This window comes from Sebastes fasciatus, chromosome 3 (assembly GCF_043250625.1).
Source record: "Sebastes fasciatus isolate fSebFas1 chromosome 3, fSebFas1.pri, whole genome shotgun sequence".
NCBI lineage: Eukaryota > Metazoa > Chordata > Actinopteri > Perciformes > Sebastidae > Sebastes > Sebastes fasciatus.
The window spans coordinates 6,822,081-6,850,020 of NC_133797.1; the positions used below are offsets into that span (position 1 = coordinate 6,822,081).

Consider the following 27,940-nt stretch of genomic DNA (forward strand, 5'->3'; position numbering starts at 1 on the left):
TGTACAATCTTAAATAGAAACTCCTTGATTTTATTTGGAATTATATATTCATGAGGTAACATAAATATAGTGTTGCATTGTGTTCTATTTAAATATAACCACCTATATTTACATATGGGAGTAGCAATATGTTCAAGATGATTTCTAATAAAAGCATTAGTACACTCTTTACAATGGTCGTGTCGAGAAGGTAGTCCGTGAGTTGGGGAAACACTTGCGAGATTGGTTAGGGTAGGCACTGATGTTGAAAAGTTAAAAGGTGGAGTCTGTCTTTGTCAAATTCTGCAAATATCTCCTCGCGGTCTGCTGGCTGTCTGTTCTGCTGAAGATAAATCTGGTGTTCATCCACAGCCCTGGCTCTGTAAATGGGAAAGTGGATCGGACCGAGCCACTAGGGCTGTTTTTTTACATTTAAAACTGCTATTGAGGTTTTAGAATGTCTGTTAGGAAATGTGTCATGATGACTCCATGAGTTTTTACGCCTCGTGTGGGCGGTGCTCAGCGTCTCCTCTACCCATCCCTCTGTTGGTGCGAGTGTAGTCGTACCCCAAAGTCATGTTTGCAGGCCCTCTCCCCCTAAAGCAGCGGCTTTTTAAGGCTCGTCTCTGGGGCATTACGCATCGCCTCTCCGGCAGTGCCTAGCTGCAGCCCCGAGCGTAACGCACGCCTTTGAAACAGCCCTTTCGGCCCAAGCCCCCATAGGTTGCATCAGAGAACGCTCAGACACAAGCCCCCCAGGAAGAGCGCCGGTCGTTGATCCCACCTTTCGTAGATGCCAAACGGCAGTACTGCAACTTCCGTGTTTGTCACGTGACGCCATTGGATCCAAAAAGACTTCACTTGTGGTCAATGAAGTTACTTTGCTTACCAGGTGTCTACAAAAGGTGCTCTGTGTAGTTTTGGAGGCTTTGTTTTAAGTGAGAAAACAGTTCATGAGTTTTGAAAGATGCGTTCATTGCCAAAGCATTGAAAAGTGATCCACTTTTTTTCCAAATTGACTATGTGAAGAGCTTTGAAAAAGTGAACTCAGTGTTGAGAAATGAGTGTTAATCGTTGTAAAAAACAAAACAAAACTGCATTAAATGAAAAACAATTCAAACAAGCACCTGCAGTTTTAAGAATAGCATTTATTTGTGAAGGGCTAACAGTGGAAATCATCTACTGCACTCTCATCAGCCGAGGCCTTCATCCCTGGACAGTCATTTTATTTGAGACTTGAGTTAAAAGCACCTACAGGAGTTTCTTGGCTTGTCTAATGTACAGGTAGCTTGTTAGAAAAGTTACAAAGCAAGGGCAGAATTCATTCATTTGTTAACGAAGGGCTTTTATTCTGAAATATTTGCAGGACATTGTTGTGGAAAACGCAGTGTCTTGCACAGGTCCATGAATTAATAAAGTACTTTTAATTGTGGATTAGAGAAAGAAAATACAGTGAGAATCGCCGATCCTGCTTTTATTTTGAAGGTCAAATTTTAAAGCTTATTTTGATTGAAATCGTGACACTCCTATTAATAAGGAACATTAACATTGCCAAAAAGATAGAAAAGTGCTCCAAAATTGTAGTGTAATATTACATTAAACCCAAGCTAAGATGATGGTCATTTGTCATAATTTATTTGCAGTGTGTTGTTTAGGATTCAGTGTTCTTCAGCAGACTGGAGGTGCTCTTCAGCCTAGAAATTTCAGACATACACAAACACACACAAATTGTAAAATTAACTTTGTCCCGATTATGTTATATCTAACAAATCCTCCACCTCCTTTATAAGATCTGAGAATTAAAGTTTGGAGGGGCAACTGTCACTGCTATTATCAAGCCAGACTGGATGTAGTAAAAAGCTCAAAGACTAAAAATCCTCTGCGTGAAAGGAATTAGATCTTAAACTGAGCTAACTTTGTTTTGTTTTGTTGGAGGGACCAAACAGTCTGACACTAGAACAGATAATAAAGTTAGCCAGATTTAGCCCTTGATGTCAAATTTATCGAAATCAGGGAGCAATCTAACAACCATGATGTGGTAAATTATGAACTCATTCAGTGATTATTCCTGAGGGCTGTAGAAATGAGGAGTTTATTTTAGTATATTAGTATTATTGTTTAATTGAGAACTTACATGTTGGTGATCCTCTCCAACCTGTCCTTGAGGTCCTCCTGAATAAAGAAAAAGGACAGACAAGAAAGTATTTTTTTTTCCAAAACAAATATTGGGCAATGTGGACTGAAGAGACTAACTGCAGCACCATGGAATGTAGATTGTTTATATATTGTTTACATGGTTCAGTCAAATTTGTATTCCTAGAGTACAACACTATGATATAGTCCAGTCATGACATTTGAAACATTCCTAATTGTAATGGTACAGTGGTGGACTCAGGCTGTCTGAGGGGTAGGGGCGAAAATAATAAAGAACGGCACCAGCTGCATGCGGTGGGGCACCAGCATGTTTTCTACTCTGGAAGGCCACCCTAGAGGTCTTTTCATCATGTTTTCTAAACTGGAAGGCCACCCTAGAAAGGCGCTTCATCTCGTTTTCTACACTGGAAGGCCACCCCAAAAGGCACTTCATCTCGTTTTCTACTCTGGAAGGCCACCCTAGAAGGCACTTCATCTCGTCTCAACGGAAAATTAAGATATTTTTACATTTTTCTGAAATGGAGGAAACTGGAAGGTGCTCTCTAATTTGCCCACCCCGTGTAAATACTGTGACTGTCTTATTTCAATGCACGGTGCGGGAAAACAATCAACCTTATGTTTATAACACAGAACAATAATTAAAGGAATAATACAACCAATTACGATGATGTCATTTACAAAATAATGAGCCTAATCATTGAAAAGCTGGAAAAGGTTAGATGTGACAGCAAGGTGAGTCCATTGCTCTGTCTCACCTTTGAAGCATCAGACATAGAGGTGGAAGAAAAGGAGGAGGCAGATGACGGACACAGCGGCGGGACACTTAACTAAGATAGAGACGTGAGAAAGCAAAGGGACCGGTCATTTTAAAAAGTTTAACCACCCATAAAGATGACCAATACTATAGTTTAACTTATTGAAGAGTTTCCAACTATGAACAGACTTTACTGCTGGATAGGCTGGTAAGTGCAGTGACCTTCCTTCCATCATTCCCATTCTTGACTGAGGGTAAGATGGAGCATGAGGCTGAAGTTCTTGATTTACCAGTCTATTCACACACACATGCTTACCTTACTGTCAGCGCTAACTGGATTAGTGGTTTGTTTCTTGAGTGTTTGATGCAAGTTAACGACCACATTCCTAATACATCAACGTGAAGCTAACTTGACACTAAATCCACTTTTTGGAGTGGAATGTACAGTCACTTTATTACAGTATTGATCCTGGTCCCACTCTTTAGTGTACAACAGAAGTTTTTGTTCTTTTTTTTCTTCAAACCCTCCAAAGAAATCTGTGAAAAATCTATGACAAACTCGATGACACTCCAGCCCCCAAACTATGAGGTAACAACACATTCATTGTTGGCAGCATACAATATCCTTACATAATAAATTGCTTTTACCTTTCCTCAGATGAAAGGTTTTCACCTCATAGTATATACAATACAGTGCTCTAACTTTGGTTAGCAATTTGTTTCATCCCCAACATTGTCATGTAAAGATGCATGAACATGTTTGATTGGATCCACACATTAACAGGCAGAAAGAGAAAAAAAACAAGACATTCAGTGATTACATTCTATATGGAGATGAAATATCACAGCATTTACACTACCTGTATATTGCTCAGATCTAGTTTAGTTTCCAATAACAGCACTCTGCTCATCAGATTTTCCCAGCTCTCTCTGGATACAGTGATGACTTCTCCTTCAATCTGGAACAGAACATGATAAATAGAAAAGGTGGCTGCAGTTGTAATGTTTTAACTCACAACTGGCCGTTGTATGTTGGCGTCGGGCCGCACAACACCCCTTAGCTGGGATATCATCACAACATATCACGGCCTGAAGTGAGCTATTGCTTTTATAAAATGGTCATCAAGTATGGCAATATGAAAGTTATAGACGCATTCCATTTTAATTTATTAATAAATAATAATATTCACAATAAAATAGGCCCTCCTGGCTGCCTTCACATACTGAGGCAGTTGCTATGGAACGGCTGTTGCTATGGAAAGTAGCCCAGACTAGCAGTTAGCATATTTTTTTTTCATCACAGGCTAGCGTTATATTGATTTCATTACTATTGACATTATTTGTATGCTGGCATTTATTGTGCAACCACTGAGAAACTGTCGAGCGTCAGTAGGATGACTTTGATAACTGCTTGCACTAGGCTTGCCTCTTTTTGTTAGGTGCAGGTGTGTTGCTTGGTGTGGCGAGGATGTTGCTCCACTTTTGGTAGCTAATTTGGTTCCTTTGTGTGTGTAACCTGTTCCATGTTGGCAGAAATCATCCTCCCGTGACCCTGTCGCTAAGCAACCATATCAACACATTGGTCTAATGTGTTTTTCTCAGACGTGGAGCGATACTAAAAGTGCAAAGAAATTAGATGTCATAGCCGTGATATAACCAATCAGATTGCTTGATTTGAGCTGCCATTTTGTAATAAATATTCTTTGCTGTCTGTCCACTAAAGGAAACATATAAAATAAATGAATAAGATATTAAAGAAGTAGAGTAAAGAATGTCTTCTCAACCTTGTCAGTGTTTCTCTGTTTATCAAGTTCCTCCAGGCGTTTCTCCAGGATACTGAGCCTGTCCATCCCAGACAGAAGACTCCCTAGTTGAGCTTCTAGTGCTGATAGCCGTCCCTCCACCTCTGAGGACTGAAAGACAGTAAAGACAGTTACATTATCATTTTATATTTGCACATGTCCAAACTCCTCTGGAAAGATCTGGGGTTGATCCAGTGGTCCTCAGAACTGTAGGCCTTTAAACGTTCCAATACAGAACTCACACCGCTTTTCTAAAGGTCACCTTGTTGTCATGGTGAAAGCTGCAATGCTGTAGCACATGTTGTTTCAAACAAAGGCATTTTAAAGGTCCAATATCATGCTCATTTTCAGGTTCATACTTGTATTTTGTGTTTCTACTAGAACATGTTTACATGCTGTAATGTTCAAAAAAACCTTTATTTTCCCCAGGCCTGAATATACCTGTATTCACCCTCTGTCTGAAACGCTCCGTTTTAGTGCATTTCAACAGGATTGCAACAGAATTGCATTTCTAGGCAACCAGGGTCCATGTTTACTTCCTGTCAGCTGATGTTAGTTACATACACTACAACAGGAAATAAACTGGGACACATTTACAACGTTTACATTTAAAACCATGTAATGGTCTAAATATTGTGACATCACAAATAGACAGAAATCCTAACGGCTTGTTTCAAACGCACAATTTCTGAATACGGGCTGTGTGTATTTCTTCGTATATTGAGCGATTTGATAGTTTAACAGTATTTATATAGCACTTAAACCTGCTTCATAATGTAAAAGACCTGAAAATTTTACAATATGGGACCTTTAAATAAATATTCATAGTTTTACAATGACATCCCATAGCCATTGTATCAGAAGTGAAAAAAGACCACAGCTCGTTTTTATGTAAATCGCATTGGCTCCATCTATCAGCAAACTAAACTTTTACTACATTAACTAACGTCTCTAACAAGCTTTTGCTTAATCTTCATAATGGTTTGGTAAATGCTTACATAAAGACTGTTTTCCTTGTCCTCCTCCCGTCCTGCCAGCTCTCTGATCGCATTTCCAGGAGAATTGGAGGCATACACTTCATTATGAGAGGTACAGGTTACATTATGGGAGGAGAATGCTTCCGCATGGGAGGAGTTTGTGGGAAAAGTGGAGGGATTTTCTATGTGCCTCTCAACAAATGGCCTCTCGGACACCTGAAACACATAAAAACACAATGACATTGAACTAAAGACAAATTTCTGAGGATGCACATGTCTAATCATTAACCTGTCCGTCACATCACACCTGTTTGTAAATAGCAGCCCCTACCTGCTACTCATTTACCGCTTGACATCCTTGTTAATGCTCCTGTATAGTTCAGTGGCATCAAGGTAGGTTTAATGTACCTATGACCATGTGCTGCTGTTCAATAAAAGTAAAAAAGTATGAGTGGCTTCCAGTTATCAAAACACACCCTCTGATGAGCACATTCAAGGCCCTCACATCTTTTGCCATACTGAGTGAACAGCTGATTGCATTTGCAAACACAAAACTACCCATGAATGGATCCATTCATAATATATATATAACTGATTTGTTTTGTGTTGAAGTAATATTGGCTTTTTAGCTAGGTATCAGTATTCTAAAGAAAGTTGTTTTTCCAGTAGAATATGGAGATCTCTTATCTAGATCATTGAGTGGTATGCTATACTATACAGTGCTGTGTACTTTTAGTGGTGGTACAGCATATTACATTATACTTACAGTGTCTGCATCAGTCAGTGTTCGATGAGCTTCTCCTCGGTCATCCTTGTGTGAGGCAGGACATCTGACTCTCGGCTACAACACAAATAAACACAATTATATTGGATACTTTTAGAGCTGCAACACTTAATTGATTAATCGATAAGTCGTCCCTTACAGTATAAAATGAATCGCCACCTATTTTGGTCATCGATTAATCGGTTTGAGTCATTTTTGTTTGAAGTTTAAAATGTCAAAATCTTCTGATTCCAGCTTCTTAAATGTGAATATCTTCTGGTTTCTTTACTCCTCTATGAAATATAAATAAAATATATTTGAGTTGTGAACAAAACAAGACATGTGAGGACTCATCTTGGGCTTTGGGAAACACTGATCGACATTTTCACCATTTTCTGAGATATTATAGACCAAACAACTAATCGATTAATCGAGAAAATTATTGACAGATTAATCAACAATGAAAATAATCGTTAATTGCAGCCCTAGATATGTTACAGAATCGCTGTTTGTTGAATGAAATTTTTCGACTGTTTTTGTTAATCCCTCCAAACTTCATTGCTGTCACGGCACAGATAGTAGCGGTCACAAGATTTCTTCTTGATCTAGGGGATTTAATTATGGCTGTGTATGGCGCACCCTTAGTATGGTGACTTGAACATGCAGGCCATCTGCCACTGTAGCCTTTATGAAAGGAAACTTTCATTACCCTGATGATTATCATCATCAACTTAGCTGGACAACACTTGTCATCCAACTTTGGGCAATTGCTCTATTTAAGCCCCAATTTATAACTGTATTGTCAGTGAAGCTCTGTCATTTTAGTGGCAGGATGCCCTGATGGCCGACTGGAAACACCTTGCCAGGTCCGTCCTTATAAAAGGTGTCTATCGTAAAGACAGTATGTTCCATTAATCCAGGGGCCTCATTTGTTGAATTGTGTTGTACAAATCCGAAAATTTACCACGTCTGGATGTATTGCTTAAATGAATAACATCAGGGCCCCATTTCAGAAAGCAGTTTTAACAAACTCTGAGTCTAAGCCTGAACTCTGACTTGACTAATCCTGTGGAGGGAAACTGAGAACAGCTGATCAGTCAGTTCAATCAGCTCTGAGCAGGTTGAACCTGAACATAAAAAGCCATCATCACTAGAGCTCTGATACTACGATTCACCATGGCAACAGGTAAATAAGAGGCAAAGCCTCCATTTGAATCCAGTGGATGTAGAGAACAGTATTAATGCATGTATATGTGGACTGTATCTTTAATAAAGAGCCTGAGTCCGAGCAGTGAAAAGTGTCAATAATATAATACAGTTTTATTCAGTGTTGTCCATTAATTCATCAGACTTCCGTTTCCTTAATGGATGATGAAGTGATGAATCTGACTGTGTATTAGGCTGTAGACAACATTACATTTTAAATACATTTGTTCAGCTTTAATCTGACGGGATAGAGAGTGCTATGCTGAAGTCTGTTCCGACATCGGCAACTGAAGATGAAAAATATAGTTGAAGATTTAAAAAAATATATCTAAACATAGAGACATGACTGTGAGCTCACACTCTGATCCAGTAATAATGTGTTTGGTGATTTAAAGGTTAAATAGAGTAGATGTTAAATAGTAGACCTCTATTTGGATCTTGGCTCAACAGCATTCAGTGACTTTATTTCAGCTACTTCAACAGATGGAGTCAATTTAAACACAGTCAGTGAAATGCTGTTAAAACCCATTCAGACAATTCGCAGCCTATTTAAAAAAACTCCATTCTGCACCAACATCCTGCTCACTCACAGATATTAACATATAATCTACACTATTATAGGAATTATGTTCCATCAGTGCCATTCACATTATTGATAGAGATCATTATTCATTGACCCTACCTGTCTGAGCTTCATACTGATTTTAGTACTTAAACTGAAATTACACATTATGTGTAATAAACGTTTTAGTGGAGCTGCTATAACAGACTGACAGCTGTCTCAGTCACAGTGTTATCAAAGAAGGACAAGCAGAGGTTTTATTCGGGGCTGAGGGTGACTTGATGCTGTAGAATATTTTTATGTTCAAAGAAATGACTGACTGTGCAAAAGCGGTAACTTTAGATAGTCCTAACAAACTAATATCTTTAAATTCTGACGTGAACCTCTGCTAATTAATGCGCTTCGATACGCACTTTGATGCGGACTGAATGATAATGGGGAAATAAAGCAGCGTGTCTGGCTCTGTAAGAGGGAAGAGACAGAGAGAAACTCTGGGTTTGTTAAAGAAAACCTGCCAGCGAGCAGGTTAGCTTCACAGAGTCAATTACCATGATAACTGTTACCATGGAAAACCCACAGTTTCCCTCATCTCAGGCTGAACTAACTCAAAATGTTCACTCATCCCACTTTCTGAAACAGGGCTCAGAACAAACACCCTCTCTCTGCAAAGCTGTATTCTTAGGTTGGCACCTTGCATGGCAGCCTCTGCCATCAGTGTATGAATGTGTGTGTGAATGGGTGAATGCTGACATGTAGTGTAAAGCGCTTTGAGTGGTCAGAAGACTAGAAAGGTGCTATATAAAGCTATATAGGTCCATTTACACTGTACCTTTAAGACACACAGACACACGAGTAAATAAAAATAAACCATTAAAAGGTTCTGTACCTTCTTCAGTTGGTTGTGTTTCTGTAGGACCAAGTTAATGATGTCACAGATGACAGAGATTTTCCTTTGAGAGAAACCCCACTGGAGGAACTGCTGCTTGGTCAGTACGGGCTTATAGTGGAAGACATCTCGCAGTACCTACACACACAAAACAAACACACTCACAGTTGAACAGACCACTACAGGCTAGTAGAATAATTGTGAGTGTAAAGTGAAAATCCACTGTACACTAGTGGTTAGTAGTCATTGTGCTCTATAGAGGGTGGGGTAGAATATGAATTGAGACACTTGACAGCATTTCGTAACGCTGCATCTGTGAAAACACAGCACTTAGAATATGTGTATGTATTACCTTATAAAGAGTGTCAGTGAATCGGAGGTCAGTTTTGCCACTCAGCTCCAGTCCAGCCTCCATTAGTTGCTTAGCAAAAGGTGGAGAGAAGGAAGTGAGGGCAAAGCTCACAATTGGTAGAGAAGCGGAGGGATCTCCTTTGGAAAGGCTGGTGGAGAAACAAAGAACAACACGCGAGATTGTGAGAAAAACTGCAAACGAGGAAAGGGAGAATCTAATATGTAATGTCCACGCTGCACACTGCTAAAAATACTGTAGTTGTCGCAGCTCATATAAGTGATAAAATCTCTCTGAAAAATGTTAGATATTTATGCAGGGAGTGCAGTTAGTGACAGTGTGGGCTCTATGGTAGCTCTGACAGCTTGACAGAGTAGCAGAAGGGGGCGAGGCTTAGCGAAGGGGCAACTGTATTCATGTGTGATGATGTTAGTCCCCATAGTAACCATGTCATTGTAGTGAGACCATGTTTTGAAACTTGACATCACTGTATAAAATGACCTGTGGTGACCTCTAGGATAATCACAGCCTCATGAAACTTTACTGCCACAAACTACAGACCTAGATCATTCAGAGGATGGATGGCTTCTCTAGGTAAATACAATACAATTCTTAAAGAAATCTCAAAATGTCGAAAGTTGTTGATACTAAATCACAGTATGGCTTTTTCTACAGTGTTCCTCAAAGTTTTGGTGTCTTAATGTGGTATTTTGGAGGGATTATTGATCATTTCTATCAATTCTCAAGAGTTAAAAATGGTTAAATTTAGCACCAAATCTGTGTAACAAATGGTTTCAACCCAAAAAATTGCTACAACAATTTATGAGACATAATAGAGCATGGAAATGGCCATCATATACTTCTACTATAATGTCCTAAGCCCTTAAACACTTTCACAATTTATTTTACAAATGCCATAAGGAGCACATGAGGACACAGAGGAACATTTCCACTGGTGGTATGTAGGTCGTATTGCTACTGAGGCACAGTAACAGACTGTAGCCTACAGACACATCTCCACACGCACTTGCAGATCTCTGGCACGGCAGAAGTGTAGCAAGTCACTTGTAAAAAGAGTTGTAATTGATGATTTATCAGTATTTCCAGATCTTGGAGCAAAATACATAAGACTTTTCAGCCAATTATATCTATGGACGCATTTACAGATTTGTCTACACATTACACGATTACGCACACACGGATTTGCAGATTCTCAATACGCACTTAGAGATTATTTTACATATTTACAAATCTAATAACGCAAACATCTTTCCACACACAATCACGGCCCCATCAGGGCTGCTGAGCTTCAGTTAGGCAGATGTGTGTTGTGTTGTTACCTATTGTAGTCGACATGTCCTGGGTACTTTATCACCCGCAGGAGAGTTTCCAGTTTGCGAAGACCACCCTGGACATCACCAGTAGACTGCATCTCTATCTGTAGGAGAGACAGTGAAGCGCCAACCTCAACGGCTAAAAGGTCCAGTCAAGGCCTATGAAAGGAGGCTAGGACACGGGTCTTGGATAATGGGGTATAGCGCATGCGTATTGTAACATAGACTGCGTTATGATTGGTTCAATTTCGACGAGTGCAGGCCAGATTTTATTGCGCATGTGCAATACCACCGGAGATATGACGCGTTGATGACGCGTGATACAGCCTCCTTTCCATAGGCCTTGGGTCCAGTCAGCTTGTGTCATGGCAACATAAGTAGACGACACTACAACCGTAGTTACTTTACATACAAACTCAATGTCGTGTTCGAGTATGCACATTAAAGTGTTACGGCTCCAATATGATGTCTTTATAGCTAACGCTAGCTGCTACTTTTGGTAAAGTTAGCTGAAGTTCGTTTGTTTCTACCGGGTGTTCAACAACACCAAACGGGATTGGCTGTTGCGCGCCAGTCTTTCCGCGTATTGTAACGTGATGACGTCACGATGTGCCCTGTACTAGTGATGGGAATTCCGGCTCTTTTTAGTGAGTCAGATCATTTGGCTCAACTCACCAAGAAGAGCCGGCTCTTTCGGCTCCCAAACGGCTCTTCGTTTTACCACTTCTGCCTTTTATAATTCAGCCAAATTTAGCGCTGTTCTGACGTATGACTAGTATGTGTGCACATATACCACTTAAATTATTTAATATAATTATACTAAACCTTATAATTTCCAGAATACCATAATTTTACATGCTGCTTCGTTTCCGGCTGTCACTCATCTTGTCTGCTATTTGCGCACAGCAGTCCTCTCTCTCTTTCTCTCCTCCTCTCCCTCCTGCTCTGTACCTGTAGACCATCAGCGCGCCACGCAGCCCCCGCCCCTCCCTGCTTGATGGTATGATCCTCATCTGTCATCACCTGATTGGTCACAAGGACGTCATCAACACAACATTCAGTCACAGTCAGTGCATGAGAAGCCTCATGCAGGCAGAACTGTCAAAAACTGGCGTCACAGAACACTCGTTAAAAACAATACTCAGCACGGAGAACAGTGAAACAACAAAGACTGTAATCGACTATCTTCGTCGCACAAGACTCTACATGAGGATTTAATCCAACCAATGGCGATCTACAAATGACCTGTGGAGGGCAGCAATACGCCTCTGATGCGTCTAGTCTGCCGCAAATTCCAAAAAAAAAAGAAATAGTCAGTGCATGGTGTTTATGGAGTGCCCGTGGCACGGAGAAGATCGTCCTATCATACTGCCTTGAATTAAGTAAAGAAAAAAAAAGAAAAAAACGGCTCTCGGACGGGAGCCGCCTCTTATCGTTCACTTAAAAGAGCCGGCTCTTTAAACCGGCTCGTTCGGGACCCACACATCACTACTGCTTTAAGCTTTTTTCGTTGAGTTTAGTTTATGAATGTGTCACAGGCAGCGCAGCGCGTGTTATCATATAAAGCGACTGCGTTCTGACTCATTATTGTAAAATTGTTAGTTTTCTTTGAGTTCATGTGTTTGTGTGATGACTGGTGAGAGCAGGAGGAGGGGCTGAGCTGACAGCAGCAGCAGCAGGAGGAGGAGGAGGAGGAGGAGTGAGAACAGAGAACAGATGATGATGTTAGAGTGATAGAGACCCACCACGGTATGAAAGCTTCTTCCTTACTCAACAGAAGGAGCAACTGCTCTATTTATATTTCTGCTTGGCTAAATGAAATGACAACTTGACACGTCTGATAGCTGCATCTCCTGCTGCACTTGTGTGCAGGTGGGTTCGTCAGAGGAATCATAACCTCAGGTAGGTAGTTCTCTTTGGAAAATACTGCACCATACTTGTAAAAGAAATGAGACAAATGTCCTTTAATATGACAGCAAAGTCAACCAGGTTGAGTCTGCTCTGTCTTCGTCAACTTAAACTAGCTCGGTAAGCTAACTCGGGGATTTGTAAGAAGAGATTGTGAGTGACAGCTGATTTAACCAATGACGTTCTGCTTCGAATGCTGCCGTGATATGTGCCACCAATGATATTGAAGGGAAGGCGGGACTTCAGGTCAAACTAGCTTGCTTGCTCTCGAACTTCCAACGTTGATGTTTACAACAGTGTGATGGATTTGTTTACGCAACACAGCTGACGGTAGACAGGCGGAGAGGGAGAGGGAGACTGGGCAGTGTGATGTAAAAAAGAAGGAGAGTAATAAGAAGAAGAAGGCTGTTTGTTTACATTGTGAAGTTCATCAGCACAGAGTTCTCACAATGCAATGATGAGTAGATGCTGGCATTCATGTGTCAGCAGGGTAAATGCATACTGACTGCCAGTGGTTGGTACATAATCTCGTACGCAGGTGTCTGTTCTTTCAGTTACACTTCAGTGCTGTCTGCTATATAGTTGTAAGCACTGTGCAGTGTTGTTTAGTACAGGAAGAGAGACTGAATATAGGATCATAAACTTGAATTACTGCCACAGGTCAGTCACCTGTTACAAATTGACACCCAAAACAGTCAATTAGTAACAAAATGTGAACTTACATCTCAATTCAATTCAATATGTTTTATTTGCATGACTGTTAAGTGAACAATATAGCCAAAGCGTCAATTCAATAATAATGATAATAAAAAAAAGAACAAAATAAAAACTAAAACATATATATATATACACATATGTACAATTCATTAAGCAAATTACAATATATAGATCTCTCTCTCTCTCTCTCTCTCTCTCTCTCTCTCTCTCTCTCTCTCTCTCTCTCTCTCTCTCTCTCTCTCTCTCTCTTCTCTCTCTCTCTCTCTCTCTCTCTCTCTCTCTCTCTCTCTCTCTCTCTCTCTCTCTCTCTCTCTCTCTCTCTCTCTCTCTCTCTCTCTCTCTCTCTCTCTCTCTCTCTCTCTCTCTCTCTCTCTCTCTCTCTTTATCATTAACACATTTAATACACCCTAAACCATGTCAGCCTTAAGAGCACAGAATCATTGAGAGATCAAGCACTTAAGCCAGGGTGCTATTTGTATTACTTAATTTATTTATTTATCTATCCTTTTTTTCATCATATAATGAAGATAATACGCAGTTCTAGACCATAATGCTGGAATTTTAAAATAACTGTATAAATGTAATCTGACTTTAATGAATGGTAGCTGTATTTTATTGACGAAGACAAAGACTATCATGCACGATTGAATCCATAGACCGATGTGTACAGTGCTAGGAATTTCTATGTAATAATTGATACTTAAATGGAACAGTCAGGTTTTGCCTGACCCTTTTTAAGTGGTTTCTCGGCAGCACAATAAGCTTTAATATGAAACACAAGCAGTGCTTTACAATATAACAAATCGACCAGAAGAAATGATAATAACAGGAGATACATTATATTTTTCCCATCTCAAGCAGTAGAACTTACGATTGTTGTCCTTGGGTTTCTTGAAAGGCGCTATATAAGTCCAATATATTATTATTAGCATTATTATTATTATTATTATTATTATTATTATTAATTGTTGGGCAGATTTTGTATAAAACCAATGGTGAATTGGTTAAATCACAAGTGGTGTGAATAATGTGATACAAGACAATATATTTTCTTTGAAATGTTTCATACTGTCTTATGATTTGACCTCTTTATCAACTTGTCAGTAATAGAAGATCATAGTAACAAGTGAACCTTGGTGTATCCTGTGTTGAATGATATGATCTGTCATTATTATATTACTTGTTTTCCTGCCTAACTACTCACTCACTAACAGACACACGGATTAGATGTTTTCTTTTGGAAAACCGCAACTAGTTTAGTCAAATGAATGCAACTAGAAATATTTTTTTAATGCACAATACATAAATGGGATAATAATTAAAATCATCATAAGTATGACCAGATTACTGCATGTAAACATACTGCTGACAGTATACCCTGTGATCATGAGCAGTAATTTTCCTGTGAGGTATATATTAGAAAAATTACGTTGGGAAAAGTGTGTAGGCACAGTCTGCCACTTATTACCATACAGGTGGGTCAGCTGTAATACAACCTATTATTACTGTATATTATATTATCATCTAAGTGGCTTCTACTGTGTTATTGTGCTGCCATATAGATGGGTCAAGCACTGTGGAGGCTGCCTCCCAGACAACAACAGCAGCTTCAGGAAGAGCTTGCGGAACGACTGGCTGACGAAAGACGAAGACGAGAGCAAGGTAATCCTAACATTTCTTAACATTAATATTACTGAGGAGTGTATAAATTGTAGTTTGTATGTGACTGCTGCTATCACAAATGGTTGACATCTCAGACAAAATATGAGTTTGTTTTGATTTATTAGGTTTATTTATAAGGGTTCCGGTTCCATCCTTATAAATAAAATTTCAACTCAATATCAGCACAGCAAGAACCAACTAAAATCAGTCCACCTGAATATGTTTGATCATTATAATTAAACAGGTTATTATTTCAACAGTTGACCTTTTGTAGTTGCAAAAAAACAAAATGCCGATGGCCAAACTCAGGGTTTCAAAACTGTAGTTCACAAACCAGTGGGTGACGTCACGGTGACTACGTCCACTTCTTATGTACAGTCTATGGGACAAACAAATCAGAGTCAGAAGTCATTTTGCATTTTTATGGATGATCTAAGACAATGAAAAGGACCAACACTGTTTAAAAGTGATGTTTTTGGACAGACAATGAAATAAATCCAACACAAGCTGTGCAGTTTCCACCCATTGCAGAATCAAAGAAAGTAACAAAATGAACTGAAAATAACAACAAGTCCAATATAAGCCTCGGTTTACTGCCAAAAGTGAGAGTAATCCTATTAATGAAGTGGATAAAAATACACTGGATGTTTATCTATCACTCTATAATCCATATAACAACTAGTAGTAACAAGTAGTTTTCATCAGTAGTTGTTTGTTATATCTACTTCACTTGTTTGGTTTCCACATGCTTCCAAAATTTATAATAAATAAAGCTTCATATTTTATGTATTGAGTTAAATGATGACAATAACTCAAGTGTGCCTGGTCAGTCTTAAAGGTCCCATATTGTAAAAAGTGAAATTTTCATGTCTTTTATATTATAAAGCAGGTTTAAGTGCTATATAGATACTGTTAAACTATCAAAACGCTCAATATATGGAGAAATACACACAGCCCGTGTTCAGAAATTGTGCATTTGAAACAAGCCGTTAGGTTTTCTGCCCATTTGTGATGTCACAAATACACAATATATAGATCATTACACGGTTTTAAACATAAACATTCTAAATGTGTCCCAGTTTATTTCCTGTTGCAGTGTAGATAAATAACATCAGCTGACAGGAAGCAAACATGGACCCAACTGTTGCCTAGCAATGCAATTCCTTTGCAATTCCGTTGAAATGCACTAAAACGGAGCATTTCAGACAGAGCATGAATACAGGTATATTCAGGCAGACAGTATGAGGAAAATAAAGTTTTTTTTTTAACATTACAGCATGTAAACATGTTCTAGTAAAAACACAAAATACAAGTATGAACATGAAAATGAGCACGATATGGGACCTTTAAACAAAAATGCATACTTGTATAATGTCCCAAATCCCTGTCATGCTAAATAGCAGTAAGCAAGTAATGACAGTGAATGAATGAAACAAGTAAAAAAATGATCCTGATTTTTGTTTGTTCTTAGGGAGAGATGGAGGTCCCCAGAAAAGAGCTCCTCAGCAGTGTTATGGCCCCGACATATACCATCTGTTAAGAACACGCATTGGAGGTATGAACACACAAACACACGCTAAGCACACTCCTAACTCTCTTCATCAGTACTTTGTAACCATACTGCTCGCTCTTATTATGTGTTTTGAATGTGTTCTCGGGTTGTTCAATGTTCTTTGGTTGCCTGCCTCTTTCCATTATTTCTGATGGTGTGTGCATACAGTCAGCATTGCAGAAATAACAGGGATTGGTTTATCACTTCAATTGATTCATGACAGATAGATAATCCAACATGATTCATGCATTTTTGCTGACTTCATTTGATTTCATTGTGGTGAGTTTAGTGCTGCTATTACATTAGGATTAGACTTGGAAAAACTTTTAAAGGGACCTGAGCCTCATGTATTGCAAAATTAGTACAAGCAATATTAATTCTCTTGCTATGGTTGATAAAAGAGATTAAATGTAAACCAAACTCAACATCTCCACTAAAGCACTATGGGGTCAGTCCAGTCTCAATATTAATGAATGCACACAGAAGGATTCATTTTTGGTGATTTATATATAAATGACTCTCTCCACAAAAATATTTTTCAATTCACACAAAAATATATATCGTTGTATATAAATGTAGAAAAAAAATCCACATATAAAAAAAAAAAAAAGGTTGACAGCCATGAGTGACCAGCCATCACCTGTACTTTTTGCAATGTGTCCAGCCACATATTTAATAGGAATTTAGAGGCAGTTAGTGGAGGGCTGTCTGATCTTTGCAATGTGTTAAACGGAAGACATGAGTCAACAAAGCAGACTCCATCTGTCTTTTTGAGTGCTTGTTCTTTCTAGTCAGGTCTTCAGGATACAAGTATCAGTGAAATATATTTTCTTCTCCAAAGCAAATTTAACATCATTTGCTCTGAGTGTCTTATTTACAGTGTCCTAGATGTGTTCTTGGTACCTCAGTGCATTTTGCACAAAGACCTCTCTTTCCTAGTAGAAGAAACATTTAGGGGGATCTATTGGCAGAAATGGAATATAATATGAATTAGTATGTTTTCTTTAGTGGACAATCACCTGAAATTAAAAATCGTTTTGTTTTCGTTTGCTTAGACTGAGCTGTTTATACCTACATAGGGAGCGGGTCCTCTTCACGGAGCCGGCCGCCATGTTCCTACAGAAGCCCAGAACGGACAAACCAAACACCGGCTCTCAAGAGCGCCATTCGCGCTTTCACATTTTTGCGTCGGCCACCGTAGTTCTCCTACATGCTTGGCACAAGGGAAAAGTTTCAGTTTGTTGTAAACTCACCGTTAGATGCCGCCAAATCCTACACACTGCACCTTTAAAAGAGAAAAACCTTTATTTGTGAGAAGCTCGGCACTCCTAAATCATCTTAAGATGCCTTTTCACACCATAAGAGATCTGCTCTTCACCCACCGCAGGTAGGGCGCAGAGCCTTGCAGAGGCAGCAGGTAAAATATCTCCCTAAAAAGAGCGCAAGGAATCTCATTCACTGTTTCTAGGCAACAACAACAACAGTTGCAGCTGTTCTCAACGGTTGCACTTTGAAAGGTCAGCGGAGGTTGAAGTCAAAGTTTAAATAATTTGAACCCTGAGCACAGCGCTCGGTGGCAATGTCGAGCAGTGTGCCACGCCAAGGGTAGCGATTCCGCCTAGTCCGGCGGCACCGCTCTCTCCTTAGGAAAACAATGCCACTGGATTTTACCGGTGATCATGTGTAGACGGCTTTAGGATTGGGCCGATGGAACCTTCATCTACCAGCAATGAATGACTGTGATTGTGATGTTCTACACAATGGAAAGTGGCCAACAAGTCAGGGAGGAAGTGGGGAAGAATGCAACAAAAGGCTTCAAAACTACCATAGTAACAGTAACAGTATATGAGATTAAATTGAAGTCTAAATATTGAATTTGTTCTCCCTCTTTGTCTCGCTGACTGTAGGTAAGGAACAGCATGGTTTTATAGATTTGGAGATGTTGCCGCCTGAATTAGGCATCACCATCCTGTCGTACCTGAATGCTACCGATCTGTGCCTGGCCGGCTGTGTGTGGCAGGACCTGGGAAGTGACGAATATCTATGGCAGGGGTAAGGAGGTTCAACTCTAATTCCTGTCATCTTTTTTGTGGCGATTAAAGTAATAAGGTGGTGATTTGGTTGAGGTTCATGAATGCTTCTTGAAATCAACAGCTGTATTGTGTGATCTGCTATACTGCCATACAAAATAAATGATGACAGATAGACTAAGAGGAGACAGGAAGTTCATGGTATTGAAGTGCTGACTACACAGTTGTTTGTGTCGACTGTTGTCTTTGTCAATTGTTTTCTGTCAACTTATCAGACGAGCCTTTTTTCGCCACATGTATGCAGTAAAGTTCTATTATTGTGTTCTTTTTTTATTTGTTTCTATTCTATAACCCACGTGTGTGTGTCGATCCATCAGGCTGTGTAAGTCCACTTGGGGACACTGCTCCATCTACAACAGAAGACTACCTGCTGGTTTCTCATATAGAAGACTATACCTACAACTAGATGAAGGCTGCCTGACATTCAATGCTAACGCACAGGAGGTAACACATGATCTGTAGTCCAAAAGACCTCACAGCTTCTGCAGTGTGCGTGCGTGCGTGTGTGCATGTGTGCGCACGGTGGTGTCTAGAACAATGATGACAGGAACAAATTATGTGCTTAATGATGTCATTATTCTGAGCTTCTGTTGTTTCACTAATCTGTCATCACTTCAACATCAAAGTATGTGTGTCTGGATGGATTAAGACTCACAAGATATTATTGTCTCTCTTTCTGTGTGCGCGTTCGGTATGTGTGTGTGTGTGTGTGTGTGTGTGTGTGTGTGTGTGTGTGTGTGTGTGTGTGTAGGGTATCAGTTACTTCATGTCTAAAGGTATACTAGTGGATCATGCGACAGAGCTGGCTAAGTTCATCTTCTACACGAGACGGCTCAACTGGAAGAATCTGAGGGTTTACCTGGATGAGAGGTTAACACAGAAACACACCTGAAAAGTCACCTGAAGTTTACATCTGATACTTCTATGACAACAGCGCTATTGTGCGATACTTCTGTATTGCCTTAAGAAAGCCTGAAATTATTAGATGTATTTTTTTTGGGATTATTATTACACCCTGGAGTGGTGTTTATTTAATGTGTCTAATATGATATTAAATATACATTTATTGGTGCCCTTTTTCCTTTGAAATTAGAATTCCAAATATCATAATTCAGCAGCTGACATTACCTGTGTACAAATAAAAAAAAAAAATGTTGCTTCTATCATGCCATTTAGTCTGTATTTGTGTCTGTCTATGTGTGTGTGTGCAGGCGGGACGTCCTGGACGAGTTGGTGACCCTCCATAACTTCAGTAACCAGTTCCTCCCCAACGCTCTGCGGGATTTCTTCAGACACATCCACGCACCGGAGGAGAGAGGAGAGTATCTGGAAACCCTCATCACCAAGTTCAGCCACAGGTTTTGTGCCTGTAACCCTGGCCTTGTCCGAGACCTGGGCCTCAGTCCTGGTTAGTACTTACACACACACACACACACACACACACACACACACACACACACACACACACACACACACACACACACACACACACACACACACACAAGTTGTGATCCTAGGCTTATTGGTAGTAATTAAATACTTACACAATAGATGTAACAATGGGTCTTTGGCAGACTTTTGAAAATACTTTTGCTTGTTAGCAAACAACAGAAGTTGTCTTTACACTAAATGTATGCTGGTGTAAAGCCCAGCCAGTCCTGACTAAATATTCAGTGTAAAAACTAAGGATACTTTCTTGCGATTGTTAATAATTGATGATCATTTAAGTTCAGTCAAGGCAAGCCAATTCAATTTAAATCGCTAATCAAAAATCACAGATTTGCCTCAAGTGGGCTTTACAATCAGTACAGCATACAACACCCTCTGTCCTTAGACCCTCGATTCAGATAAGAAAAACTCCCCAAAATCACAATATGGAAAATCAGGATGACAAAATGATAGATTGATTGTAAACACATGAAGAAGAATAAGATCCGGGAGAACGTCGAGCAACTTCTAGGTGCTGCCAGGCAGATAGAACCTGAGCCGCAGGGCCTCCTCTCCACCATGGAGACCTGGAACAGAGGACAGATTGCACAAACACACTAGAGGCAAAACTCAAGCACACACAGAATGAAGAAGAGATGAGGAAACCGTATGCACAAAGGGAGAGAAAGAGAGAGAGAGAGAGAGACAAGGAAATCATTCACACAAGGGACAGAGGGACAGGAGATGAGGCAAATATCCTGGAGGAAGAAGATTCAGATTCAAAACACCTGCAATGAGGCACCGATGGTCCAGCAGAGAGAAGCCTGAGTGAAAAGAGAGGACAGGGATGCAGTGGTTTTCAGATTATTCACATGGACAGGACATACTAGGTACTTAATAGATTCAGTGAGACTGAGACGATCCACTAGAAGGATAATGGTAACCGGTACATGCCTGAAGAAATCAAACATTAAAGGGTCAGTGTGTAGGATTTGGCGACATCTAGCGGTGTGGTTGCAGATAATCGACCGAGTACCCCTCCGCTCACTCCTCCTTTTCCAAGACTGCGATAACGTGAGCCGCCGAGTGCAAAACCGTGGCTCAGAGGCCATCCATACCATAATAACACTACTTTAGGAGCAACAGAAATCTGAAAACATAACCATTCTTAGTTTCAGGCGATTATACACTAATCAAAACATAGTTATGAATATTATATTATATTTTTGCTAATAGATTAACCTAATTGCTACACAATGGACCTTTAAGTAACTAAGTGAAAGTTAAAGAGAAAAGGTGAGTTATACGTTTGAATTTAAAGGACTTAACAGAGTCCGACTGTCTGATGTCAGCAGGGAGGTTATTCCAGTGGAAGGAAAAGGCCCCGCAGCCTGCTGACTGCTTTTTAACTCTGGAGACTGAGACAAATGTAAGGTTTAAGGATATCATACAGGTATGAAGGGACAAGTCATCAGAAGCACCTTAAAGTCTGATCTGACACAGATAGGTAGCCAATTAAGAGAAGTTAGGCCTGACAACAAGACATTTCAATCAAGTGTAGTTTAAACCACTGGTTCCCAACCTGGGGGTCCTGACCCCCACTAAGGGTCGCCAAAGCTTCACAGGGTGTTGCGAGTGTAAGACAACTGTTGAAAAAAGAATATACAGTTGGCCTATATCTCAGCATTTCATTCATTTCTGTGATGAAAACTAAAGTTTGGATTATTATTTAAGATGTACATTTAAAAATTTGAAAAGCTAATAGACCAATGTTCAAGTGTCAGGGAGAAGAAAACACTGAATTTGACAAAAACAAAGCCTATTAAGTATTTATGATTGTATTATGTTTTTTGTGTGAATTTTTAACAGACATTTGCGTTAAAAGTTCCTAAAAATAACAGAAAAACTCATCTCTGATGCAATATTCACAGGAAATAGTCTGCTCAAAATTCATCCAAATCACTTGTTTTACACAAACTTACAGCAGTCATTGTACAGTTTATCAGTTGTTGTTATGCATTTAATATAATATGAAATATTCACAAAACGTCACTTAGTCAGGGGTCGTCAGATGGCTTAACGATAAAAAAGGGGTCCCGTAAGGAAAAAGGTCGGGACCCACTGGTTTAAACAAAGGCATGCATTATACGGTCTCTGCATCAGCCGTGGACAGAAAAGAGAGTTTTTTTTTTTTTTTTGCTATGTTGGTTCGGTGAAAAAAAGGCTGCAATTTGCCAAAAAGCAATCCTTGCCCACTAACACCTAATACAACCAGAGATATTAAAGAGGCCGCTACCCCCATATGAACAGTGCAGCAACATCTCGACAAATCTCTATGATCTCATGGTGTATATATTATAAACACTTTGGTGCAAGGATGGCAGAAGATTGGCATTCGAAAGTCTTGGTAAGGTAGCCAAAGAGTAGCACAAAAGGAAATGTCATGTATTAACCAGATGGATTGTGATCTAGGGAGCATGTTTAGTAAGTGTCATTGTAATCAGATTCTGAAAGATGTTGTGCACTAATGGACATTTCCCAGGTCAAGGGAGGATTAATCTTCTAAATGTACACAGTACAATTCATGCCAGTACAATTATTCAATCATCATGTAAACATTAATTGATACAAATATTATCCATTAAAAATGGATTAAGACATATTGGACAACATTTATTTTTATCCAAAAAAAGTATATAATTATGAATGAAAAAATATGGATCAGCTAAATTTGATTATTAAATAATTGTGACCAAGATATTTGCATTTTACATTTTAGAGTTGAAAAATAAATGTGTTCTAGGTTTTCTATCCTGCAATTTCTTGTTATTTATCGGCCAACATACAGTATGTGCAGACACGATACATCTGTGGTAAAGCTAAAATGATCCATTTGTACCCAACGGTGTACACAAACTGTGCCCACAGTTGTGTACAGTGACTATTTCACCTGAAGGTGGCGCTAGAGGAAAGCTCATGGATTGTCCCAAATGAAAGAGGCTTTAATAAACACATTCAGACAATTTCAAGGCAGAGTGATTAGATTTTAGATTTGATGGTGATGCTGCAAGAGAGGTCACAGGGTCATCGAAATATTCAGAAACGTCCAATCTACCCTGACCCTGGAAGTGATTTTGAAGCTACTACACTTGTGACCCACTGGCCCGACCGCAACATGAGGGGGAAACCGTCATGGTTTTATTTTCAAGTAATCCCTGGCTTCAGTATCGTCAATGGACCGTTACTAACCGAGGGCTTTGTTAATGTCAGCAGACCATACAGAACCCAATCCCTGACTCTGTCACTGTTAACTCCTTGGACCTTTTCATATGATTAGTAAGATTAGTGTAATGGTTTCGAGCCCAGGGCTAGAAATGAGATGTCTGGCTGCCTTTCTGAAATCAGCCCTTTCATTTCACTGCTTTTTCTGCCCCGCCATCCACCTTGAGAACAGTTTATTAGTGGCACCGTATACATTTATGTGTCCATAGATAGAATTAGAAATAATAAGTCTTATGTACAGCACAGTTTTTTTGTACTGCCCCCTTTCTCTTCCTTTATGCTGGTTCCTCTTGCAGTAATATTTTGGTTTAAGTGGTTGAATTTGAGGTTCTGTAGTGTGAAGCTGAGGTCCCTGTCTCCTAACAGTAATGTTACCAGACAACAAAACTGCATTATGTTTCGAGGGAATCGTATTTTGTCGCAGATTACGTTTGTTTTTGACGTATCACAAATGTGTTTCTAATGATAGTCTGCGTAGGGAGGAGGTCGGGGTGGTGGATGGGTCAAACAAACACTTTCACCCAGGAGGTTCATGTCCCGTGTGAAACTAAAAGTCAACGTTCACTTATTTTCATTTAAGTCTGTAACTTAAATTAAGTGACAAACAGTCATTTTAAGCCAAATGAGGATGTGTTTTTACTAAACCTAACCAAGTAGTTTTGTTGCATTTTTTGTTTTGTTTCAATTTACAACGTTAACCGCGTGTTTTACTGCGACCATAATCCGGGAGAAAATATGTTTCCCTCCAAACGTAATTGAGGATGCCGTTTTAGTTGTATGGGAACATAATTTAATAGGACACAGGGTTGGTATGAAACATGCTTGAAAGCAGGGTTGTCTCTCTCTCTGACCAGTGACACTTCAGGACTCTAGTGGAGCTTTGACTTCTCAGTTTGAACACTACACTACACTACATCAGTACCACACACAGCTGAGCTTTGTGTGCAAGCTCGTGGAATACAAAACCCAGTCCTGTTTGATCACAGCCTCTCTCATCTCATCTCTCTGCAGATGCCGTGTATGTGCTGTGCTACAGTCTGATCCTGCTGTCCATCGACCTCACCAGCCCCCACGTCAAAAACAAAATGTCCAAGAGGGAGTTTATCAGGAACACTCGCCGAGCGGCACATAATGTCTCGGATGACTTTGTAGGCCACCTCTATGACAACATATACCTGATTGGCCACGTGGCTGCGTAGCTCCACACTACGCAGCGGTCCGGTCCAGATCCTCGTACATGCACTGAAGAACAGGAACTGGTGATTGGGTTCCTGTACGTGTCTGGGAAGTATGGAACATTGTGGAAATGGATTTTTTACAATTTTCATGACAACCAGTAAATCTTATTAGAGAGGTTCGAATGAAATTCACCACTGCACTGTGAGAGAGACTGTGCTACCAAATATTAGTAATGTTATTAGATTTTAATCAACGGTTTGAAACATCTGAAATGTCTTTCAAACCAAGTCGCCGCAAAGAAGAAGGTTTTTATAGTGAAGACGAGCTCTGATACTGCACTGATGGATGGTGACTACTGATTGGTGGAGGGAGGAGGAGGAGGAGGAACACTGACGCCCTCGGCCGGTCACAGATGCCGGGACAGTCCTGCTGATTTCTTATTGGACAGCTGCTTCGTGGTCACCGGTGGGACAAACACCGGTGACCGTTATTGTGAAGCGACACACAAGATGTTAATACAAGGCGAACACGAGACCACTCACTAATATCACCAGTAGCATTTACCAGTGTAACTGATGACACAGGTTACATTGGAGCTATTCTGCTAATCAGTTGACCTTGATGCGTTGTCCAGTGGTAACAACCAGAATGTCCAAGTGTCAAGATTCAACTTTTTTTTTCTGTGGCTCATAATGAATGTTTTTTTTTTTTTTTTTTTTCATTTTATGAGTAAAATGAACAACACAACACTTTCATATTCTTATCCTTAATCTCACTTACTTTTTTTCTTTGAGGTTCGCTTGTATGTGTTCCAAGTCAGAGTCACTAAACTGCACAAATGGCTCAGTCTGATGAATGTCACCTGTTCATGAGGAGGTGTGCGCCCTTGATGAGATTTGGCAGAATCAATACCCTTAAAATTGCCATATAAGGCTACCTGTTGTTTCACTTTGTTTGTGGGGACGTTTCATTCACAAAAATGTTAAGATAGAGTAAAAAGAAGAATTTCATACCGCAGAGCTTCAAGTTCTGTGGTCAGAAATATGCCAATAAAAATCTCAGTAAATTGGCAAGCGATGATGATGATGATGATGATAATAATATAATGGACAGAATATGAATTTAGAATCAAGTTTGGTTTAGTTGTGCATTTTGTTTGAGTTGATTTCAGGCGCATATTTAAACTACACATTAGAATTCTTAAGTCAAACAAGCATTTTTTTTCTGTACATGACTCGTACGACGGGTCTGGTCCACTTGTGAATTGTGTTTGTACCTGAGAGAAAATTCCAAGTAGAAGAAAACTGACAAATGTTAAATTATTTAACATATACATGTAAATCCTAAAAACCAAATTTGTTTGTTTCCTAATAAATCTGATGGTCTGATAGAGGTAAAAGCAAAGTGAAATACACACATAGTATTTTCAGTGTTGTGGGAAACAACTGGCTAATATTCTGTGCAAGCTTTTGTCCAGATTAGGATTGAAATTGAATGTATTAAAACAGTTTTGTTTATTCGTGACATTAGGGAAATGTATAATCGCAGTGCTTTTGAAGGTGACATGCAGCAGCTTCTATGTTATTCTGCTTTATGAGGACGGTAAATACTGCAGTATTTAGGAAGTCGACGAAATGGCTGAAGTCAAGTGTAGAGAAAGACGACGTTAAGTGAAGTAAAATTAAGGATTTTCATCATTCTGACTCTTGAATTGTTAGGGAAGGACAACACCACTGACTGAAGTCTGTGGACGTGCAGTAAATTGTATGAGATTCATGTAGTTCTTGTGTTTTTCAAAATAATACTGCTGTAATTTAATATTTTTGCACAATGCACACATATTTACCACCCTAATTACCACAGCTTTAGCTTTAGTCCCTGAAGTCAAAGGCTTCCATTGTTTTCAAAAAGCCCATAGCAACATAGCTATTGCTGCCATGACATAATAGCATAATCCATCAATTTAAATTAGACATGTAGTATTATAATGACTGTAAAACACCACGACCACTGCAGCCGTAACCCTGGCAAAAGTGGTGTCATTCTTCCAGAACTGAAAATGAAAATATTCTTATTTAACACTATAATTAGCAGTGTGTACAGTAATAGGTCAAATATATATGTGCAATTTGAAATGATGGATTACATTTGTCAGTGCAGGAATATATGCGAGTTGTTTTTAATGGATTATTACATCTGGAGGAGAGAAGATGTGGCGTCTGACATTACTGTGTAAGTGTGTAAAAGCCAAAGTGGAGAAATGGAAGAAAACTTAAGTCTGGACATATTGATGACTTCAAACCTTCAGATACGTGACATATTTTCAGCTGTAAAATCAGTTTGTAACAATGATGACCTGCAGCATGATAGTCACTGTGTGCTAATAGCTTCAAGTCCCAGCAGCCAGCATGTAGCCGCAGCTAACAGTGACGCGTCACCACGGTCACCGAATGTAACCATAGGAACCGACAGGATGACAGAGAAGCTTTTTTGTTTTAATTAAGGGTTTCTATCATTACTTAGATAGCGAGTTGCAATGCAACCAGCATTTATTTATGTTTTGATTTGTTTTCTATCCAAGTAGATTCTGTTATAAGAGCCTCTTCATTAGATTGTAAATCTAATCTGACTGGCTGAACATGAATGGTATTGAAGATTCATTATTGCTGATGATGCACTCTGATTTACAACTATAACTTCATTGTTTTCAATCATGAAGGAAATCCACTTTCTGTTGTGTTTGTGTTTTTTTCTTTGTGGTAACAGTACTACTACATTTTATGACTGACACACAATGTACTGAGGAATTGTACCAAATATTTGACTCATTAAACCTGGGCTTGATTTTACTGACGTGTTTCAACCACCACCTTTCTACAGCTTGAGGATCTGAAAAGATAAGACAGTAATCATGCACCGCTCATTTGATTTATTTCATTAAGTGATGAACATTAAAGTTCAGTGGTAGATCTTCTCCTTCTTCCTCACTAGATGAAAGTGATGCAGAGATGTGGTTTCTCTCCAGCAGCGTGATTGAGCTCACAGTAAAGCTGTTTGGAAAATCAAATAAATGGATAGAAAAGTAATTACAGACATTTAAAGATTAAATGAGAAGCATGTCTCGAAACTGATGCTGGGGGAACAATTAGTTTGGTTTAGTTTATTACTTTATTTGACAGGGATGGTGCATATTGATCATGTTTCTGAAAATATGCCAGAGTTAGTCAGAAAGGCTAATTTTCATCTGTAGTCCACAGGCAGGCAATAGTTAGAACACAGACATATGGAATAAAATTATTGTCAGCACGAAGCTCTGAAGTCATTTAGGGTTACTGTAGCTAATAGCTAATGCTAAA

General features: G+C 39.4%; 2 protein-coding genes across 2 annotated transcripts; one reads left to right on the forward strand and one right to left on the reverse strand.

Moving 5' to 3' along the window:
* Positions 1–1,307: 1,307 nt before the first annotated feature.
* cep44 (centrosomal protein 44) lies at positions 1,308–11,349 on the reverse strand. Its single transcript, XM_074628508.1, has 11 exons — positions 11,179–11,349; positions 10,773–10,870; positions 9,436–9,583; positions 9,084–9,221; positions 6,433–6,507; positions 5,688–5,882; positions 4,672–4,800; positions 3,748–3,846; positions 2,889–2,960; positions 2,114–2,151; positions 1,308–1,673 (listed from the first exon to the last, which is right to left on the reverse strand). The coding sequence occupies exons 1-11, from the start codon at positions 11,206–11,208 to the stop codon at positions 1,631–1,633; spliced, it is 1,065 nt and encodes a 354-aa protein (XP_074484609.1). The 5' UTR covers positions 11,209–11,349; the 3' UTR covers positions 1,308–1,630.
* Positions 11,350–12,270: 921 nt separating this feature from the next.
* On the forward strand, positions 12,271–27,433 carry fbxo8 (F-box protein 8). Its single transcript, XM_074628545.1, has 9 exons — positions 12,271–12,515; positions 12,639–12,668; positions 14,954–15,053; positions 16,525–16,608; positions 18,513–18,657; positions 19,013–19,139; positions 19,447–19,565; positions 19,907–20,103; positions 24,417–27,433. The coding sequence occupies exons 3-9, from the start codon at positions 14,954–14,956 to the stop codon at positions 24,602–24,604; spliced, it is 960 nt and encodes a 319-aa protein (XP_074484646.1). The 5' UTR covers positions 12,271–12,515; positions 12,639–12,668; the 3' UTR covers positions 24,605–27,433.
* The last annotated feature ends 507 nt before the right edge of the window (positions 27,434–27,940 follow it).